The 23,347-nt window shown below is 37.7% G+C and overlaps 1 protein-coding gene across 4 annotated transcripts in view; it reads left to right on the top strand.

Annotated features, from left to right (window-relative positions):
- Pkc53E (Protein C kinase 53E) overlaps nucleotides 1-23,347 on the top strand; it is a 668,331-nt gene that overhangs the window by 525,298 nt on the left and 119,686 nt on the right. For all 4 annotated transcript variants that reach the window (XM_070100587.1, XM_070100586.1, XM_070100584.1 and 1 more), the window contains exons 11-12: nucleotides 18,426-18,627; nucleotides 19,079-19,267. In XM_070100587.1, the coding sequence (XP_069956688.1) occupies nucleotides 18,426-18,627; nucleotides 19,079-19,267 (391 nt within the window). The remainder of the gene's footprint in view (nucleotides 1-18,425; nucleotides 18,628-19,078; nucleotides 19,268-23,347) is intronic.

Raw genomic sequence — 23,347 nt, 5'->3', positions numbered from 1 at the left:
CCCATATAAGAGTGTTGGTACCACTATACTTTCGTACAGTCCCTTCTTTGCCTCCATGGATAACATTTTTTGTCTCCACAGATACCTCAACACACCACTCGCCTGTTTTCCTTCATCAATTCTATGGTTAACCTCATCTTTCATAAACCCATCTGCCGACAAGTCAACTCCCAAATATCTGAAAACATTCACTTCTTCCATACTCCCTCTCTCCAATGTGATATCCAATTTTTCTTTATCTACATTGTTTGGTACCCTCATCACCTTACTCTTATGTATTCTCACTTTCAACTTTCTACCTTTACACACCTCCAAAACTCATCCACTAACCTTTGCAACTTTTCTTTAGAATCTCCCAAAAGCACAGTATCATCAACTCCCATTTTGTATTTGATTCCCCATAATTTAATCCCACCCCTCTCCCCAACACCCTAGCATTTACTTCTTTTACAACCCCATCTATAAATATATTAAACAACCATGTTAACATTACACATCCCTGTCTAAGACCTACTTTTACCAGGAAGTAGTCTCCCTCTCTCCTGCACACACTAACCTTAGCCTCACTATCCCTAGCTTTATTGACAAGCTATTTACAGATTAAGGATTCCTAACTTTATTGACAACCTAAGAGCTGTTGCCTACATCAGCTCATTTGAAAGCATTTTTGTTATGAAACATACAAGTAGGGAACAGGATGAAGTTGGAGCCATCTGTGGGCCAGCATTTTCATCTGATCAACTGACTTTATCTCGTTGACATCATAATGCTGTACGAACGTGTTCCAGACTTGAGTCATCCTTGGAATAAATGATCTCAGATGAAGTGATGTTCTGGAGAAGGGTACAGCCAGATTGAAGTTGCTGCTTTCTGCCCATCTTGTGGTATAGAAACTTGCTTCACGCTGTCCTCGAAGTGGATCCAAGTGTGGTACTTTTACAATATTGGCCTTGTACATAACAGTAAGGCCACCCACATCCCTCCTGTGTTAAGGCTCTGCTGAAATGACAGATCTATCCAGGATGGGTCCAGGCGAGAGATGAGACGTCTTGCCCTGTTCCCTACTCTGTCAAGCAGTCGCAGATGAGAAGGGGGGCAGGCGAACCAAGAAAGTGGAGCATACTCAAGGTGTGAGTGTACTTGTGCCTTTTACAAAATCTTTCAGCCCCTGCTGTCAAGCAGATGCGAGATACGGCGAAGTGCTATAAGCTTCCTGGCTGCCTTGTTTGCAAGATTTACAACATGGTTTTTCATGGTCAGTTTGGAGTCAAATTTCACCCCAAGGATATCAACTTCTTTCCCAGGTGCCAGCACCCTCCCATTCATCTTTACTACTGCACCAGCATTACCATCTTGGCACCTATAGATCATCATTATTTGTGTTTTCTCAGGTGCAAATGTTACTTGCCATCTATTTCCCCAAGCTGATATAGCTCTGAGCTAGTGATTGATGTAGCTTAGAGCAGCTGGCATTTCTTCTCTTGGATAAGTGAATGTCAGTGTACAGTCATCTGCATATTCATGGGATTCTGGGATGAGATGAAGAAGGTCATTGAAGTAGACATTCCATAACAATGGTCCCAGAACACTTCCTTGTGGAATACTTGCCCCAATAGGATGTCTTGCTGATTCTGTTCCATTGAGAACTACCCTTAGAGATCTACCATGAAGGTAATCACTGAGGAGACATAGCATAGAGCCTGCAATTCCCAGAGCTTGCAGTTTTGCTAAGAGACCCTGGTGCCTCACCTGGTCGAAAGCACCAGCAATGTCCAGTGCTACCACACAGTTGACTTTGGATTCATCCAGTGACTGGTGCCACTTAGTAGATAGGTTTAATAACAGATCAGCAACAGAGTAACCTTTCCTGAAGCCATATTGATGGTCACAAAGTAGTGAGTGGTAGTCAAAAAACTGTCATTTGTCTTGAGATTGTCTCAAGGAGCTTGCCAGTGATTGACAGGAGTGACACTGGTCTGTAGTTGCTGATTTCTGCTCTGCTCTTCTTTTTGTGAACAGGGACTACATTTGCTTCTTTCCACAGAGAAGGCCATTTACACTGTACTAGGCAGTGCTGAAAGATGTGAGTTAGAGGTGCTGCTAGCTGGTCTGCACATCTTCTCAGCAATCTTGGGCTCAACTTGTCTGGGCCCACAGCCTTTTCTTGGTGAGGCAATTTAAGAAGGAAGTGCACCTCTTCCTGCCTTATTGTCACCACTGACAGTTTTGACACAGTTCTTGCAGTTAGCCAAGGAGGGTCCCTTGCTGGATTAGGAACTTGCATTTTGGTAGCAAAGTGTTCGGCAAAGAGGTCCGCTTTCTCTTGACTACTAGTAGAGGTGGTCCCATCCTGTCGATTTAGAGGTGGAATGAGTTCATCAGGCAGATAACCTTGTCTGTCCTTGACCAGGGACCACCAGGTTTTGGAGCCCACCCTACCTGATGCCAGCTTTCTTCTTGTGTCCATCTCCCATTTAGCGATGGCTCACTTTTGAACGTCACCCATATGCTTACAGGCTTGCCTTTGCAAGTTCCTGTTATAGGTGGTAGGATGTCTCTTATACCTTCGCCATGCCTTGTACTGAACAGTAGCAGCCTCTCTACAATGAAAGCTAAACCAAGGCTAATCTGTAGGCTTCGTCACATATTGCCAGTGAGGAATGTGTTCTTGGTGCAGATTAAGGATGTGTCCAGTGAAGGCTTTCACTTGGTTGTCAACATTCCCTTGGAGAAGAGCATTCCAATTGGTGGTGGCAAGCTCAGAGCAAAGGGCTGGCCAATTACCTCTTTCCCATAGCCAGGTTGTGCATGTGGACTCCTCACCTCGTTCTGTTGGGATCTTAAGTGTCATAAAAACAGCCTTGTGGTCAGATGATCCAACATAGCTGAGGGGTTGACAAGTGACTATACCTTCTGCTAGATCGCTCACTACTGGGTCAAGGGAGGAGTCAGAGATGTGAGTAGGGAAATCAACAAAGTTTCTCATGTCAAATACTGCAAGAAGGTCATCAGAGTCCCTCTGTATAAGGTGTTGGTTGAGGTCACCAACAATTATGACATGTTGACAGTTGCGTTGTAGCAGAAGGGAGTCCACATTTTCCATTTGGAAGTTGATGGGGTCTGCATGTTGCCACTGAGGTCTGTACATTGCACATGCTAGTACAGAGGTACTAGTGTTTATGCATAGCTTGAAGAACATCATTTCAAGATGTGTAGGGGTGGCAACATAATGTGTTGGGCATGTACACTTTTAGAGAAGCACACAGCAACACCTCCTCCTTGCCCTTGCCTGTCTCTTCTCATCCATGAGGTGTAGCCAGCAATTCTTGCAAAATTTTCTGGAGTCCTGTCGTCCAAAAATGTTTTAACAACAGCTATCGTGTCGGGACATCGAGTGTTCACAAAACTGTGTGAGAGCTCTCCAACATTAGTAATGAAACCTCTAATGTTGGCCAACAGGATGCTGATAGACTGGCTCCTCATGATGTGGTCAGCTTGAGGTGGTAGGTGTGCAAGGCATGTAAGGTGCCTGTCCTCGAGAGAAATAGGACACTGAGGCAGCTACAGGGATGTAGGTCTGTGGTCTTGTATAAGGCACAATACCACCTGCTGGGCTGAGATAGGAGTAGCTGAGTGGGTAACGTGTGAGTGTGTTCACCAATTCAGAGATCCTGCTACTTGGTTCCGAGAACAAGTCTCTAAACAGGTGGTCCTGTCTATCAAGTTCCTTTTTCTTCTGACACTGGTCCTCCTAATGTCCTTTCTTGTGGCATGGCAGTAATTGCACCTGGTATCTCGCAGGCAGTTGTAGCTTATACCTATTCTATACACTTGCAACTTCTGCCACATTGCTCCTCTGTCCACTGTCATATGCCTTTTCTAAATCCATAAATGCAATGAAAACTTCCTACCTTTATCTAAATACTGTTCACATATATGCTTTCAATGTAAACACTTGATCTAAAGCCTCCTTGCTCATCTGCAATCCTACTATCTGTCTTACCTCTAAGTCTTTCAATAATAACCCTACCATACACTTTACCTGGTATACTGTCATGATCCCGTCAGTTCCAACTGCTTTACCCCCTTTCATTCTACGTAATGCCTCGTGCGCCTCCCCCACACTCGCATCCTGCTCTCCTTCACTCCTAAAAGATGTTATACCTCCCTGGCCTGTCCATGAAATTACTGCCTCCCTTTCATCGACATTTAAAAGCTCCTCAAAATATTCCCGCCATCTCCCCAATATCTCCAGTTTCCCTTCAATTAACTCCCCTACTCTGTTTTTAACTGACAAATCCATGTGTTCCCTAGGTTTTCTTAACTTGTTTATCTCGCTCCAAAACTATCTTATTTTCAGCAATATTTTTTGACAGTGCCTCTCCCAGTCTATCATTTACTCTCCTTATACACTCTCTCACCACTCTCTTCACCTTTCTTTTACTCTCCATATACTCTGCCCTTCTTATATATCACTTCTGCTTTGTAAAAACATCTCATAAGCTACCTTTTTCTTTTATTGCACCCTTTACTTCATCATTCCACCAATCCTCCCTCTTTCCTCCTGCACCCACCCTCCTATAACCACAAACTTCTGCCCCACATTCTAATATGTACTGCATTTTTAAAACTATCCCATCCCTCTTCAACCCTCCCATTAGCCCACATTTCTGCCAATAGTTTCTTATATCTCACTTTCACCTCTCTCTTACTTCTGTTGCCATATTCCTTTTGTCCCATCTACCTCTTACTCTAACTGTAGCTACAATTAAAAAATGATCTGATATAACTGTTACCTCTCTATAATCATGTACATCCTGAAGCCCCCCATCAACCTTTTATCCACCAATACATAATCTAACAAACTACTTTCATTACGTGCTGTATCATACCTCGTATACTTATTTATCCTCTTTTTCATAAAATATGCATTATTACTTATTTTCATTTACACCTGGCACCCCAAATTTACCTACCACTCCCTCCACAACATTTTTACCCACTTTAGCATTAACCCTTCATCGCGCAATTGGTCCGAAAATTTGAAATTCGAACTGAACTCCCTATGGTGGATAGAGTAACTCAATACAAGGTCACTGATCCCATATAAATTGATTTCTGATGGTTAGTTTTCGAGCAATTGCCAATCTCCGAAGACCGAAAATATTAGGCCGCCCCCGACAAAGTGATTAAAAAATTCTATGTTGCAAACTTGCAATTGTTAATAAAACACACCAAAACAATTTTTTAAATTTAATATACAAACAGACAATATAAAAAACATAAATGGAACTTTTATCAAAACATTTTTTAATACTTACAAAAATATAAAAAGGAAGCAAATATCAACAATGCCAAATTGCAAAGTGATGCAAGTTTCAATCCCTATATTCCTGAGATTCATTTGGAAGACCAATGATTCTATATTGCTAATTGGCAAGATGGAAGTCTGTGAAACAATTTCTATCAGTCTTTATGCACAGATTTACTTTGCATACACTACAGACGAATGACGATGTTACCGTTTTTTTCGAGGTGCTGCAATACTTGCAAGTAAACGGCCTTTGCCCTGCCATTGGAAAGTGCATTAGAGTCATGTCTTTCCTAACACTGTCATCAGGCAATTCTGCACGTGTTCCCCTCCCAGGTTTCACTATGCCAACACCATTGGAAGTACATGGTGAATTAGTTGGTGAAGGTCTTGGAGTTGTTCTTAGGCTGCTCCCTCTAAGGTTTTGTCCTTTAGACCTTGCAATTTCAGAGATAGAATTCCTGAAATACTTCAGTTGCATACACTTTTGCTTTATTGCTCGAGAATCACGGCAATAAAGCACCCATGCATTCACAACAGCAAGATCAATAATATAGGCAAATAGCCGCATGTACCAACGTTTTGATTTCATTGGTGTTTTGTAGAGATGCACCAACATGTTGCTTTTGTCAATACCTCCCATGTTTGCATTATAGTTCTTGATGACTGCAGGGCACGATATTTTCTCTTTCCTCTTTGTACCCTTGTTGTATCTCTCAACAAGACTCATGGGCTCGACCCCAATATCAGTTGTCACTAAAGTCACAACTTTGGTGTCCTTCCATCGTACAACAAGGACACCATCATTGTTGTTGAAGCAAAAATTGCCCCTGGCCACACTGTTTTTTTCCATTTGTTTGATAGGCACCAGATGTGGCTTACCACATCTATTGTCACGTACTGTTCCAGTGTATCTGCAGTTATACTTATCTCTTAGTAGCTTGACCAAAGGCATACTTGAAAAGAAATTGTCAGCATAGATTGCTGATGTGTTTGTCTTGTTCATAGTTTGTGCAAGTACCAGAACAATCTTTGTACTTATTGGAAGTTTACATTCTTCCTGTGGCAGCTGTATGGGATGTGTGTCAAAAGTTGTTGTGCCTTGATACATGAGTATATCATGTATGAGTCCATCTTGACTTGCACGACAAAAAAGTTTGAAACCCCACTTATCTGGTTTTGTTTTGATGTACTGCCTTAGGTTTCCAGCAGTTTTACCCTTGAAACCAACCATGACTTCATCAATAGATTGCTTGGGTGTAGCTGGAATTTTCAAGCAAGCATTAGTTAGTTCAGTGTAAAGAGGCCTTACTTTGTAGAATCTGTCATTATCCTTTTTTGTGTTGTCATTGAAATGAATATGACTTCTAAGGTACCTAAACCTCTTAGACGCCATGCTCTCTGCAACCTGTTGGCTCCTAAAACCAGCTTTCCAATAGTCTTCGAGGGATGGTAGTGAATTAATACCCATGAACAACAAAATACCTATGAACCTCATGATCTCTTCAGAATCTGTTGAAAAAGTACTATTTACGTCTTGTTGCCTTGTATACAAATTTGTTTGATATACTATGTTATCTATCATGGCTGGAGTAACGAACATACGAAAATACTCATATGGAGACCTAATTGCAAGAGGCTTTTCATGTTCATATGCCGGCAAAGGATCATTTTCAATGTCATCTACGGTCCACTCAGATGAAACTTGAAGAGCAATATTCTCATGGATCTCTTCCTCATCCGGGTATTCCTCAATCCTAAAAGTTTTCTTTTTCCTCATTACTTTCTGCTTTTTGGCTGGCCTTTCTTCCCTTTCTTCCTCATCATCAGTTGACATCTCTGCATCCTGTGCATCCGTTGGCAAGTATTCATCACCACTATCCAGCAATTCTGGTTCGTCTACCTCTGGTTCTGAGTCACTGTCTTCAGAAACGCAGATATACCTCGACCTGCTGGTCGACTGCTCCCCATAAAACAGCCTCTCATGGAACTGGAAGGACAATAGAAACCTCCTGTATAAATCCAGACCACTACAGAGTTCATATATGCAATTGAAAATTTTTTATAAATATTTATTTGACTAAAATTGGACATTCCCGGAAACTCGCGCAATACCGAAATAATTCGGACTAAAATGCATGCACTTTTTTCAACTGCATGCTACACTCATATTATGCTTCACACGGACTTTAGGTATATATCAAAATATGCCTAAACTATTCATGTAAGCACTAAACACAACAATCAGTACTTACCGACATTGTAGAATATATAATCCAAGAGTAGATTAGCAAGGGTGGAGGGAAAAATGCGCGTGTGTTCGAAGCAAAGCCGCTAGTGTTTATATTTTGATCTCTCAACCAATGGGAAGGCGGCAGAAGCGAACTGTACTTAGCTGAAGAGACTCAGGGAAGGCTTGTGATTGGTTGGAACTAAAGAACGGGAAGCTGGCTGCGCGGGGCGCGAAGTATGACACGCGCCAAAAACACGTAATCAATACCGAATTATTTCGGCCCACCCCGATAAAGGGTTAAGATCCCCAACCACAAGTACTCTCTCTCTTGGTTCAAAACTCCCTATGCACTCACTCAACATTTCACAAAATTCTCTATCTCTCTCTATATATATATATCTCTCTCTCTATATCTCTCTCTCTATATCTCTCTCTCTCTCTATATCTCTCTCTCTCTCTATATATCTCTCTCTCTCTCTGTATCTCTCTCTCTATCTCTCTCTCTCTCTCTCTATATCTCTCTCTATATATCTCTCTCTCTCTCTCTATATCTCTCTCTCTCTCTATATATCTCTCTCTCTATATATATATCTCTCTCTCTATATATCTCTCTCTCTCTCTATATCTCTCTCTCTCTCTCTCTCTCTCTCTATATCTCTCTCTCTCTATATCTCTCTCTCTATATCTCTCTCTCTCTATATCTCTCTCTATATCTCTCTATATCTCTCTCTATATCTCTCTATATCTCTCTCTCTATATCTCTCTCTCTATATCTCTCTCTCTATATCTCTCTCTCTCTATATCTCTCTCTCTCTATATCTCTCTCTCTCTATATCTCTCTCTCTCTATATCTCTCTCTCTATATATCTCTCTCTCTCTCTATATATCTCTCTCTCTCTCTATATATATATCTCTCTCTCTCTATATCTCTCTCTCTCTCTATCTCTCTCTATATCTCTCTCTCTATATCTCTCTCTCTATATCTCTCTCTCTATATCTCTCTCTCTATATCTCTCTCTCTCTCTCTCTCATTATATATATATATATATATATATATATATATATATATATATATATATATATATATATATATATATATCTCTCTCTCTCTCTTCTCTCGCCTCTCTCTCTCTCTCTCTCTCTCTCTCTCATCTCTCCTCTCTCTCTCTCTCTCTCTCTCTCTCTCTCTCTCTCTCTCTCTATATATATATATATATAATATATATATATATATATATATATATATAAATATATTATATATATATTATATATATATATATAATCTCTCTCTATATCTATCTCTCTCTCTCTATATATCTCTCTCTCTCTATATATCTCTCTCTCTATATATCTCTCTATATCTCTCTATATCTCTCTGTATCTCTCTGTATCTCTCTGTATCTCTCTGTATCTCTCTGTATCTCTCTGTATCTCTCTGTATCTCTCTGTATCTCTCTGTATCTCTCTGTATCTCTCTGTATCTCTCTGTATCTCTCTGTATCTCTCTGTATCTCTCTATATCTCTCTATATATCTCTCTATATATCTCTCTATATCTCTCTCTATATCTCTCTCTCTCTCTCTCTCTCTCTCTCTCTCTCTCTCTCTCTCTCTCTCTCTCTCTCTCTCTCTCTCTCTCTCTCTCTCTCTCTCTCTCTCTATATATATATATATATATATATATATATATATATATATATATATATATATATATATATGCAATAAGATCACAGTAAACAGGTGATTTCAGAATTAGTGTAATTACTCTGAAAGAATAGAGAAATTCCAAGCGCTTTCGTGACTACTCACATTATCATAGTTCCTTGATAATGTGAGTAAGCGCTTGGAATTTCTCTATTCTTTCAGAGTGGTTGTTTTGCATATATATATATATATATATATTTAGTTGTAGCTACAGTTAGAGTAAGTAGATGGGAGAAAAGGGAGAAGGTGGCAATAACAAGTAAGAGGGAGGTGAAAGTGTATAAACTAAGGGAGGAAGAAGTTCGGTGAGATATAGGCTACTATTGGCAGAAAGGTGGGCTAGTGCAAAGATGAGTAGGGGGTGGGGGTTGAAGAGGGTTGGAATAGTTTTAAAAATGCAATATTAGAATGTGGGGCAGAAGTTTGTGGTTATAGGAGGGTGGGGGCAGGAGGAAAGAGGAGTGACTGGTGGAATGATGAAGTAAAGGGTGTGATAAAGAGAAAAAGGTAGCTTATGAGAGGTTTTTACAAAGCAGAAGTGTTATAAGAAGAGCAGAGTATATGGAGAGTAAAAGAAAGGTGAAGAGAGTGGTGAGAGAGTGCAAAAGGAGAGCAGATGATAGAGTGGGAAAGGCACTGTCAAGAAATTTTAAAGAAAATAAGAAAAAATTTTGGAGTGAGTTAAACAAGTTAAGAAAGCCTAGGGAAAGTATGGATTTGTCAGTTAAAAACAGAGTAGGGGAATTAGTAGATGGGGAAAGGGAGGTATTAGGTAGATGGCGAGAATATTTTGAGGAACTTTTAAATGTTGAGGAAGAAAGGGAGACGGTAATTTCATGCACTGGCCAGGGAGGTATACCATCTTTTAGGAGTGAAGAAGAGCAGAATGTAAGTGTGGTGGAGGTACGTGAGGCATTACATAGAATGAAAGGGGGTAAAGCAGCTGGAACTGATAGGATCATGACAGAAATGTTAAAAGCAGGGGGATATAGTGTTGGAGTGGTTGGTACTTTTGTTTAATAAATGTATGAAAGAGGGGAAGGTACCTAGGATTGGCGAGCATGTATAGTCCTTTTATATAAAGGGAAAGGGGACAAAAGAGATTGTAAAAATTATAGAGGAATAAGTTTACTGAGTATACCAGGAAAAGTATACGGTAGGGTTATAACTGAAAGAATTAGAGGTAAGACAGAATGTAGGATTGCGGATGAGCAGGGAGGCTTCAGAGTGGGTAGGGGATGTGTAGATCAAGTGTTTACATTGAAGCATATATGTGAACAGTATTTAGATAAAGGTAGGGAAGTTTTTATTGCATTTATGGATTTAGGAAAGGCATATGATAGAGTGGATAGAGGAGCAATGTGGCAGATGTTGCAAGTATATGGAATAGGTGGTAAGTTACTAAATGCTGTTAAGAGTTTTTATGAGGATAGTGAGGCTCAGGTTAGGGTGTGTAGAAGAGAGGGAAAATACTTCCCGGTAAAAGTAGGTCTTAGACAGGGATGTGTAATGTCACCATGGTTGTTTAATATATTTATAGATGGGGTTGTAAAAGAAGTAAATGCTAGGGTGTTCGGGAGAGGGGTGGGGTTAAATTATGGGGAATCAAATTCAAAATGGGAATTGACACAGTTACTTTTTGCTGATGATACTGTGCTTATGGGAGATTCTAAAGAAAAATTGCAAAGGTTAGTGGATGAGTTTGAGAATGTGTGTAAAGGTAGAAAGTTGAAAGTGAACATAGAAAAGAGTAAGGTGATGAGGGTATCAAATGATTTAGATAAAGAAAAATTGGATATCAAATTGGGGAGGAGGAGTATGGAAGAAGTGAATGTTTTCAGATACTTGGGAGTTGACGTGTCGGCGGATGGATTTATGAAGGATGAGGTTAATCATAGAATTGATGAGGGAAAAAAGGTGAGTGGTGCGTTGAGGTATATGTGGAGTCAAAAAACGTTATCTATGGAGGCAAAGAAGGGAATGTATGAAAGTATAGTAGTACCAACACTCTTATATGGATGTGAAGCTTGGGTGGTAAATGCAGCAGCGAGGAGACGGTTGGAGGCAGTGGAGATGTCCTGTCTAAGGGCAATGTGTGGTGTAAATATTATGCAGAAAATTCGGAGTGTGGAAATTAGGAGAAGGTGTGGAGTTAATAAAAGCATTAGTCAGAGGGCAGAAGAGGGGTTGTTGAGGTGGTTTGGTCATTTAGAGAGAATGGATCAAAGTAGAATGACATGGAAAGCATATAAATCTATAGGGGAAGGAAGGAGGGGTAGGGGTCGTCCTCGAAAGGGTTGGAAAGAGGGGGTAAAGGAGGTTTTGTGGGCGAGGGGCTTGGACTTCCAGCAAGCGTGCATGAGCGTGTTAGATAGGAGTGAATGGAGACGAATGATACTTGGGACCTGACGATCTGTTGGAGTGTGAGCAGTGTAATATTTAGTGAAGGGATTCAGGGAAACCGGTTATTTTCATATAGTCGGACTTGAGTCCTGGAAATGGGAAGTACAATGCCTGCACTTTAAAGGAGGGGTTTGGGATATTGGCAGTTTGGAGGGATATGTTGTGTATCTTTATACGTATATGCTTCTAAACTGTTGTATTCTGAGCACCTCTGCAAAAACAGTGATAATGTGTGAGTGTGGTGAAAGTGTTGAATGATGCTGAAAGTATTTTCTTTTTGGGGATTTTCTTCCTTTTTTGGGTCACCCCTGCCTCGGTGGGAGATGGCTGACTTGTTGGAAAAAAAAAAAAAAAAAAAAAAAAAAAAAAAAAAAAAAATTATATATATATATATATATATATATATATATATATATATATATATATATATATATATATATATATATATATAATATATATTATATATATTATATATATATATATATATATATATATATATATTAGATATATATTTATTATATATATATATATATATATATATATATATATATATATAATATATATATATATAATATATAATATATATATATATATATAATATATATATATATATATTATATATATATATATAATATATATTATATATATATATATATATATATATATATATATATAAATATATATATATATATATATATATATATATGCAAAACAACCACTCTGGAAAGAATAGAGAAATTCCAAGCGCTTTCAGTGACTACTCACATTATCAAGGAACTATGAAAGTAAAGCATCCAAGGAAGCTATATAAGGGTCTGGTCGGCACCTCACTGTCAGATCCCACAACGGTTTAAACACGTGATGTGCAAGTAGCCAACTTGAAAGGTCCTTGGCACAACTCACCCCTACAAACTATTCTACCCTAAGAAATAAGAAATTTTAAAGATTATTTGTCCAGTGTATTATTAAATTCTTCCCAAATTCTATTAATTATAAATGGATCTAATTTATATAAACCAAAGGAAATATTCATATTATTGTCAAAACTGCTTTTTATGAAACAAGATTCAATTATATTCCTGTCGACCATGGACTTGCTTGATACTACCTTCTCAACTTTTTGAAAATCATTCTGGATGGTTAAAATCTCTTACATGAATAAATAGAGCATTGGAATCTTGTCCAGTTCTAATGCTATATTTATGTTGTTTTAATCTTAGTTCGAGATTTTTACCAGTTTGACCTGTGAATAAACTTTATCACAAATTTTATAAGGAATCTTATAGACACATCCATCAGCATTTTGGGGGAATTCTTTATCAAAAAGTTTTTTACTGTATCGAGATTTTTGAATACAACTTTAATATTAAAAGTCTTAAGAAGAGAAGGCATATCAACCAAGTTTTCTTTATGGTAAGGGAGAACCAACATATTTTTATTTGAATAAGGCTGGTTGTCCCTTTTTGGATTGTAAAAAGTATTTCTGGCAACTTTAAAAGATTTATCAATTACATTTCTTGGGTATTTTAAATCATTACCTATTTCATAAATTTTGGATATTTCCTCATCTATGAACTCAGGACTACAAATTCAGAAGCTTTCTCAGAAACATTGATGAGAAAACAGACTGTTTGACTCTATCTTGATGCGAGGAATAATAGTGGACATAGGAACAGTTATTAGTAGGTTTTTCTGTAAATTTTAAATTTGAATTCATTATTACCCTTAATAATTAAAACATCTAGAAAAGGCAATGAGTTATTTTCTTCAAACTCAACAGTAAAGTTTACTTGAATGGGCTAAGCTATTTAATTTTCCAAGGAAATGGTGTATATCTTTTGGGCATTTTTAACAAGACACAAAATATCATCAACATCATCGAACCATTTAGCTCTATTAGGAGGATTGTAGCATGTACCTTGTTTCAAAATTTCCATGTATAGTTATTAGAACAGGTGAAAGAGGGTTTCCCATTGCATACCAAAGTTCTTCAGTGTAAATTTATCATTAAACAGCATGGGGCATCAACAATGCAAAGTTTATCAAGTTTAATGATAGTAGGAACTGGTGGTAAATCATAGTTAACGAGTTCTTCAGATAAGAAACTTAATAAACATCAACAGGAAGCTTTACGTAAACAAGTGAAGTAACATCAAAACTAACCATTGTTAGGTCATTTGGTCAGCAGCTTAATTTCATTCAACAAGTTCTATGTTATTTTTAACATTGGTTAGAAATTTTGTAACAATAGGCTCAAAATATCGAACAAGTTATTTGATAATTTGATAGAAACCTTGACTTATGGGAGTAATAATTGGTTCGACTGGATTCTGGTTTGTGTGTTTTTATTAGTCCATACATGTAGGCAAAGATGGATTAGTGGAGTAAATTGTTTGACTAATTCATCTTTGCCTTTCAGTAGTTTTATGTTTTATTAGGAAATTTGCTGTTAGAACAGTTTCTTAGAAGTTTTTCCTGAAGTTTAGAATAGGTTTCCCAGCATCATCTAAGATAATCTTCTTAGATGATACTGAAACCCATTCTAAACTTAGAAAAATCCTCAGAAACCAAGTAACAGCAATTTCAATAAAACAATAAAACTTCTGCTGAAAGGCAAAGATGAATTAGTCAAACAATTTACTTCCCACTAATCCATCTTTTGCCACTACATGTATGGACTAATAAAAACACACAAACCAGGGAATCCAGTCAGACCAATTATTAGCTCCATAGGGTCAGTTTCATATAAATTATCCAAATGGCTTGTTGATATTTTGTGCCCTATTGTTGGCAAAATTTCTAACTTTAATGTTAAAAATAACATAGACTTGGTTGATAAATTAAGCTCCTTGACTGACCTAAATGATTTTAACATGGTTAGTTTTGATGTTACTTCCTTGTTTACGAAAGTTCCTGTTGATGATTTATTAAGTTTCTTATCTGAAGAACTCGTTAACTATGATTTACCATTGCCAGTTCCTACTATCATTAAACTTATTAAACTTTGCATTGTTGATGCAAAATTTGTATTTAATGATAAATTTTACACTCAGAAGTTTGGTATGGCAATGGGAAATCCTCTTTCACCTGTTCTTAGTAACCTATACATGGAATTTTTTGAAACAAGGTTGATGAGAGTATCAAATGATTTAGATAAAGAAAAATTGGATATCAAATTGGGGAGGAGGAGTATGAAAGAAGTGAATGTTTTCAGATACTTGGGAGTTGACGTGTAAGTGGATGGATTTATGAAGGATGAGGTTAATCATAGAATTGATGAGGGGAAAAAAGGTGAGTGTTGCGTTGAGGTATATGTGGAGACAAAAAGTGTTATCTATGGAAGCAAAGAAGGGAATATATGAAAGTATAGTAGTACCAACACTCTTATATGGGTGTGAAGCTTGGGTTGTAAATGCTGCAGCAAGGAGGTGGTTGGAGGCAGTGGAGATGTCCTGTCTAAGAGCAATGTGTGGTGTAAATATTATGCAGAAAATTCGGAGTGTGGAAATTAGGAGAAGGTGTGGAGTTAATAAAAGTATTAGTTAAGAGGGCTGAAGAGGGTTTGTCGAGGTGGTTTGGTCATTTAGAGAGAATGGATCAAAGTAGAATGACATGGAGAGCGTATAAATCTGTAGGGAAAGGAAGGCGGGGTAGGGGTCATCCTCGAGAAGGTTGGGGGGAGGGGGTAAAGGAGGTGTTGTGGGCAAGGGGTTTGGACTTCCAGCAAGCGTGCGTGAGAGTGTTAGATAGGAGTGAATGGAGACAAATGGTATTTGGAGCCTGACGATCTGTTGGAGTGTGAACAGGGTAATATTTAGTGAAGGGATTCAGGGAAACCGGTTATTTTATATAACCGGACTTGAGTCCTGGAAATGGGAAGTATAGTGCCTGCACTCTAAAGGAGGGGTTTTGGGATATTAGCAATTTGGAGGGATATATTGTGTATCTTTATACGTATATGCTTCTAAACTGTTGTGTTCTGAGCACCTCTGCAAAAACAGTGATTGTGTGAGTGAGGTGAAAGTGTTGAATGATGAAAGTATTTTCTTTTTGGGGATTTTCTTTCTTTTTGGGTCACCCTGCCTCGGTGGGAGACGGCCGACTTGTTGGGGGAAAAAAAAAATTATTTATTTAAATATTTTTTTTTATTATCACACTGGCTGATTCCCACCAAGGCAGGGTGGCCCAAAAAAGAAAAACTTTCACCATCATTCACTCCATCACTGTCTTGCCAGAAGGGTGGTTTACACTACAGTTTTTAAACTGCAACATTAACACCCCTCCCTCCTTCAGAGTGCAGGCACTGTACTTCCCATCTCCAGGACTCAAGTCCGGCCTGCGTTTCCTGAACCCCTTCATAAATGTTACTTTGCTCACACTCCAACAGCACGTCAAGTATTAAAAACCATTTGTCTCCATTCACTCCTATCAAACACGCTCATGCATGCCTGCTGGAAGTCCAAGCCCCTCGCACACAAAACCTCCTTTACCCCCTCTCTCCAACCTTTCCTAGGCCGACCCCTACCCCGCCTTCATTCTCTCTACATGTCCGAACCACCTCAACAACCCTTCCTCAGCCCTCTGGACAACAGTTTTGGTAAATATATAATATTAAATATATAATATATATTAAATATATAATATATATATATATATATAATATATATATATATATATATATATATATATATATATATATATATATATATATATATATATATATATATATATATATATATATATATATTATGAAGCACAGGATGTTGCAAGACACCCTCACTCACTCACCACTACATAGGCTCAATGGATTCCCTCCCCCGAAATGTTTTCTTTTTATTATTTTTTTCTGTGAACATTAGTATAAAGTAGTTTAGATGGATATTTAATGAGATATTGAGCTTGAGTGATTGTGCATGAATGACCTGCTTCATTTTCATAATAATTTTTTGTATCGGAGAAAATTCTTGGTAGAAATAGGGTTGCTACATATAAGCAACTTTGCACATAGTGAATCTGCATAAAACGAGGAAAAACTTGTATATACAGTCTCTCCACACTTAACCCTTTGAGGGTCGACAGGCCCTCTCCGAGACTCGTTCTCAGGGTCGGCCAAATTATTCTTATGAAAAGATAGAGAATCTTTTCCCGATCATAATGACACCAAAATTATGAAATTTGATGGAAAACTTAGGGAATTATGCTCTCGTGAAGTTAGCGGTCTCGACGATGTTTATGCATCGGTGATTTTGCCCACTGTGAGCCCCATTTTTGGCCAATTCCACTGCACTAGTCGACAGAAAACATGAATATTTCACTAGAACTTCATTTTTTCTATCGAATGAGTGCAAGAAACCACCCATTTACCAATTTCAACTATCCAGTACAGTGGTCAGAATTTAGCAATTTTGCCAATTTCACACAAATTTCCAAAGATGCCAATTTCCGAATAGGGTCCAGAATAAACAAGAAAGACATTCCTGGCACTAAAATGACATTTCCTTTGTTCATTAGTCACGTCTCAAGGCCCCTCTTACATTCTTTTGCTTTCCACTTTGAATTTTTATTCTCACAAAAAATAGAAGATTTACTGTTATGCAGACTACTGCATTAGTGAAAAAAAGAATATTAGACTCGCCAGTTGATGTGTATTGGATGCTTGGCATGATTTGTTTACTTTTGAACTTTGGTAAAAATCGAACATTTCTGCTACTTTGAGCTCAATTTCAAGCTACTTTTCATTGTAAAACCAGTCAAAATTATCTCAATTTCTGTAATATGTCTTCCATTCTATAAAATGAGACCAAGAAAACTAGAATACAACAATAAATACCATACGAAAATACAGTGCAAAGTCGCTGTTTTATTCCAAAAAAACGGTCAGTTTTTTTTTCTCATTATGCACTGTGTGCTGCAGGATTTTTTTATACTGTGCACACTGACCACATAGACCCATTCTTTCATATGTAGGCCTACCAGCTTTCTCCCACTAGATTTGAGGGCGCTAGAATTTAGGCGTACTAGTACGTCAAAAACCCTGGGTCATAAGCAGTACTAGTACGGCCGAAACCCTCAAAGGGTTAATGATGGAGTTCCGTTCCTAAGACCACGTTGGTAAATGAATTCGTCACTAAGTGAGGAGCATACTGTAATGGTAGTGGGTTTGTGTCAACCATCTTTAGTATTGTTTTAATGTCACCTTTGCACCATTTACAACATTTCTGGTATATTTTTAAATGTTTATACGTACAGTAATGTACTATACATGTAATAAACAAAATAGAGGAAATCAGCTCTAATATACATTATTTAGGTATGCACACTGGTCAGAGAGCCTGTTGTAAGTCCGTGTCTTCGGTAAATGAGTATGTCACTAAGTGAGGAGAGGCTGTACTGTACTTGTCAGCCCCTCCAAATTCTCATTAAATCCCCCTACAGTATTTTTTTTTTTACCTCCTCCCTTTGGGACAAGAGTAACACAATGTTGCCGAGATTTTGAGATGGTAGGTTGCTACCTGAAGACGATTCTGGGAGTCTCTGCTCCCACAGTCTGGTCCCATTGTTACCTATCACCACCTTCTGTTCATTTAATTACACTGTGGTTTAACTTCTTAGTTTATTAATACTACATTGCTAACTGCATCTTGAACTACCTCAGAAACATATTTACAATAATTTAGTTTAATTTAAAACTGTATATTAAAACATGTTTTCATGTTTTTGAATGAGTCTCTCGCCACCTTGATGTCCTTTATACTAATAGATTAATTCCTGACAGGTTCTATGCAGCAGAGATTGCCATTGGAATGTTCTACCTCCACTCTCGCAGCATTGTTTACCGTGACCTGAAATTGGACAATGTACTCTTGGATCAAGATGGACATATCAAGATTGCTGATTTTGGCATGTGCAAGGAAGGTATTTCAGGAGAGAAAACTACCAAGACATTCTGTGGAACACCAGATTATATTGCTCCAGAGGTTTGTGTTGAAAATCTGTCATTATTGTGTAGCAACTTAAGTTATGTATAACCACAAACAGGTAGGTCTTGATTAGTGCAAGAAATGAATCCCATGAAGTGGTCGAACTATTCGAATTATACATAATTTTTCAGAATGATTTGAAGAGTTTGGGGAAAAAACTGGCATTAATTAATTTTTTCACTAAATTGAAATTTGCACCATTCAAACTCTCACTAATAGAGATCTGGTGTATAATTATAATTACTTCAATATTGTTGATATAGGTACAGTAAAATAATGTTAAAGCTTTATCACCAGTATGGGTTTGGTATTTATTTCTGAAAATATAATCAAAATCATTACTCAGCTTGTAATGTTTGAATACTAAGCATTTAAACATTGCCAAGTCAATAAAACATTTAGAACCAGAATCATATTTAAATGACAAATTTTCTAATGCATTTTCCAGATAATATTATATCAACCATATGGCAAGAGTGTGGACTGGTGGGCGTATGGCGTACTACTGTATGAAATGCTGGTTGGGCAGCCACCGTTTGATGGCGAGGATGAGGAGGAACTTTTTGCTGCCATAACTGATCATAATGTCTCATACCCAAAATCACTTTCCAAAGAATCGAAGGAATGCTGCAAGGGAGTAAGTTAAGTTGACTTGAGTATCCATTCACTTAAGAGGGGACTAAAATGCCGGGAGCAAGGGGCTAGTAACCCCTTCTTCTGTATACATTACTAAAGTTAAAAAGAGAAACTCTTGTTTTTCTTTTTGGGCCACCCTGCCTCGGTGGGATATGGCTGGTGCATTGAAAGATTTATTTATTTTCTAACTGGATTCTTTATACACCTGTTTGCCTTATAATTTTCCTATTGAGAAGGAAAATAAAACTTTAATAAACAATACTTTGAAGTTTGCATGACTGAATTTTTAGCGATACTGTACTATATTGATAAGAATTTTTTATCAACTAATGTAACATTATAAATTGGTAATCTTGTACCATGGGTTTGATTCTTGATCATTTCACTGAATAGTAACAATATAGTACTCGCTAATCTTTATAATCTGGTTAGTGTATAATAAGTATGGTAGCAACTGTACTATGGTAGCAACTATGCTATGGCAGCAACTATACTGTGGCAGCAACTATACTATGGTAGTAACTATACTATGGCAGCAACTATACTATGGTAGCAACTATACTATGGTAGCAAGTTTGCTATGGTATCAACTATACTATGACACCAACTCTGCTATAAAAGGGAGCTGATAGAATGTGCTCAGTTGATAAAATGGAAGGCATACTAGCAAAATAGCTTAATATATTGGTCAATTTGGAGCAGTGGAATTTGCTTGAAATAGGATTCAAATTGGGCAAAATTGCCAATGCAGAAATTGCACCAAGAACACAAACTATATACAGGAGGGCCCCACTTATACAGCTGGTTAGGTTCCAGGCTACCGCCGTAAAGCGGAAACCGCCGTAAAGTGGAACACCCTTTTTTTCCACTTACAAATGCATACAAACACTAGATAACAAGTTTACACTAACATATATTAAGTTAGCAATAGAACCAGGCATCAAAACACAATAAAAAAGTACAATACACACATAGTGCACTCATTACTTACCTTAAAATGTTTATAGTCTTAATCCAGGGTGAGACAAGTAGTATTTATTGTAAGAAATCAAGTGTGGTATGTATGGTAGTCAGCCAGGCTACCATACCAGGCCACCCCACCCACACATACAATTCTATGATATTTAAGCATCCCAGAGCGATGAAATGTATATACAGTTCACTCATTACTTACCTTAAAATATAGGGTGAGATGAGTAGTATTCATTGTAAAAAATGAAGTGTGGTATGTATGGTAGTCAGCCTGGCTACCATACCAGGCCAACCCACCTACACATAATATTCTATTACATTTAAGCATCCCAGAGCGATAAAATGTATATACAGTTCACTCATTACTTACCTTAAAATATTTGTAGTCTTAATGTAGGGTCAGGAGTAAGTAAATGAGATAAAAGCAGAATAAATGAGAGAAAGAAGAAATGGAGTGCATGAGAGAGTACAGGCGCAGAGTTATGTAAACAAACCAGGCGAAGGTAAGTTTTGTAAACAAAGTGTACACGTCTGGTTTGTGTACAAGTTACATTGTGTACAGGCTGTCTCTACATTGATACGGTAGAATAAATAAAGAAGAACACTCCCATTCTCATGTAACATCATTTTGAGAAGAAATGATGCTCTGAGTGAAGGCAATGGAAATAAGTCACTGACTTTTTTGGGTTATCCTAGGTTCTCTACACATATGTTATGTATGATAATCTATGTAACTGTATTTGTGTATACCTGAATAAACTTACTTACATACATACGAAAGGAATAATTTTCTACAGTTACCCCCAGTAACACATTTTCTCTTATGTTAGATTAGAGAAAATGTTATTCTTGGCATCACTTGTACAAGTTATCTGGCTACCACATCTCATATTTGTTTATTTATTCTATTGTGGGGTGTATTTATCATCTTTTCATGTTATGTATCGTGTTTATTATATAATTTTGAAAAAATATCATAGATGGATTAATGAAAATGTGTATTTAACGTAATATACGACATTTAAATGACTCGATGATTATTATAATCATTACAAATATGATGTCTGGAGACATAAGACACTCTTACTGATTTTAATGTGTACCTGCATGCCAGCACAGTATGTAAGTTTATTTAAGTACAGGTATACAAAAGTATAATTATCAGAGTATATATAAAATATGAAATAAGTTTTAAAAACATTTGAAATTTTGAAGTTTCCAGACAAAATGGAGAGACTTAGTGCTTACTGAGCTCACGAAGAATGTAAACAAACAGGGTGGGGCACGGTGACCATATTAGAAAGTCAGGTGGGGGGAGCCGTATAGCGAGTTTTGGTCATAATTTGAAATGACCGTATTAGCGGAACGCCGTAAAGTGAAACGCCGTAAAGCGGGGCCCTCCTGTATATATATTATTCTTCTTTCAACGCACCAGCCGTATCCCACTGAAGTGAGGTGGCCCAAAAGGAAAAACTAAAGTTTCTCCTTCTAAATTTAGTAATATATACAGGAGAAGGGGTTACTAGCCCCTTGCTCCCAGCATTTTAGTTGCCTCTTACGACACGCATGGCTTACGGACAAAGAATTCTGTTCCACTTCCCCATGGAGATGAGAGGAAATGAACAAGAACTAGAAAGAAAATAGAAGAAAACCCAGAGGGGTATGTATATATATGCTTGTACATGTATGTGTAGTATGACCTAAGTGTAAGTAGAAGTAGCAAGATGTACCTGAAATCTTGCATGTTTGAGACAGAAAAAGGGACACCAGCAATCCTACCATCATGTACAACAATTACAGGCGTTCGTTTTACTCGCTTGGCAGGACAGTAGTACCTCCCTGGGCGGTTGCTATCTACCAACCTACTACCTAGAATATATGTATATTTTTTCAACAAACCGGCCGTATCCCACCGAGGCAGGGTGGTCCAAAAAGAAAAACAAAAGTTTCTCTCCTTAAATTTAGTAATTTATACAGAAGGGGTTACTAGCCCCTTGCTCCCAGCACTTTAGTCGCCTCTTACAACATGCATGGCTTACGGTGGAAGAATTCTGCTCCACTTCCCCATGGAGATAAGAGGAAATAACAAGATTTTTTTTTTTTTTAGATTTTGCCACCGAAGTGGCTAGTTTATTGTGCACCCCATATCCATCCTGTGGAATGGTAGCGAGACATATGGATACACAAAAGGCCTAGGAACTAGGCCCCAAAGGGATTAACAGGAATACATATGGATTTATATCTACATATCTATAGTTCCACTTATCTGTTACAAGCAAATTTAGGAAATTTGCTTAGTATATCTGGTATCTTATTTTCATTAATAAGATATCTTGACATGTCACATAGGTTATTATACTGTCTGTCTCTGTATTCCTCAATAAGTGGACAATTAAGCACATAGTGTTCAAGAGAGTGACCATATGCCTGATCACATAATTTACATTTAGTTTGATCATCATCTGTGTGTCTCCCAAACTGCCAGAAGTACTTGTAACCAAGCCTAAGCCTGGCCACTACAACATCAGTCAGTCTGTTCACATTGCAAGTTGCTCCATAAACATACTTATCTACGTTCATGTTATCAGAAAACCCAGAGATGTGTGTGTAGTATATATATGCTTGTACATGTATGTGTAGTGTGACCTAAGTGTAAGTAGCAGTAGCAAGACGTACCTGAAATCTTGCTTGTTTATGAGACAGAAAAAAGGACACCAGCAATCCTACCATCATGTAAAACAGTTACAGGCTTTCGTTTTGTACTCTCTTGGCAGGATGGTATACCTCCCTGGGCGGTTGCTGTCTACCAACCTACTACCTAGGATATATATACATATATATACTATATACACCTACCATCCGACTTACGACCTGCTCGACTTACGACCGTGATTTTTATGCCAAATTTCTGGGAAATAAACAACTATTTGTGTTGTACACAGTGTTTATCCTAAACCTTACAGTATAAAATACAGTACTAACAACATAAAAAGTAAAGTAAAACATGAAATACCAAAATAAAACATTAAAGTCATTACAAAAATGTTTTGTTGATATTCAGTAGTAAAGTTCGACTTACGACCATTTCGACTTACGACCGGTTTCTCGG

The sequence above is a fragment of the Cherax quadricarinatus genome, chromosome 73, assembly GCF_038502225.1.
Source record: "Cherax quadricarinatus isolate ZL_2023a chromosome 73, ASM3850222v1, whole genome shotgun sequence".
In the NCBI taxonomy this organism is placed as follows: domain Eukaryota; kingdom Metazoa; phylum Arthropoda; class Malacostraca; order Decapoda; family Parastacidae; genus Cherax; species Cherax quadricarinatus.
The sequence above is the reverse complement of the archived record's forward strand: the minus strand, read 5'-3'. Positions and strand labels throughout refer to the sequence as shown.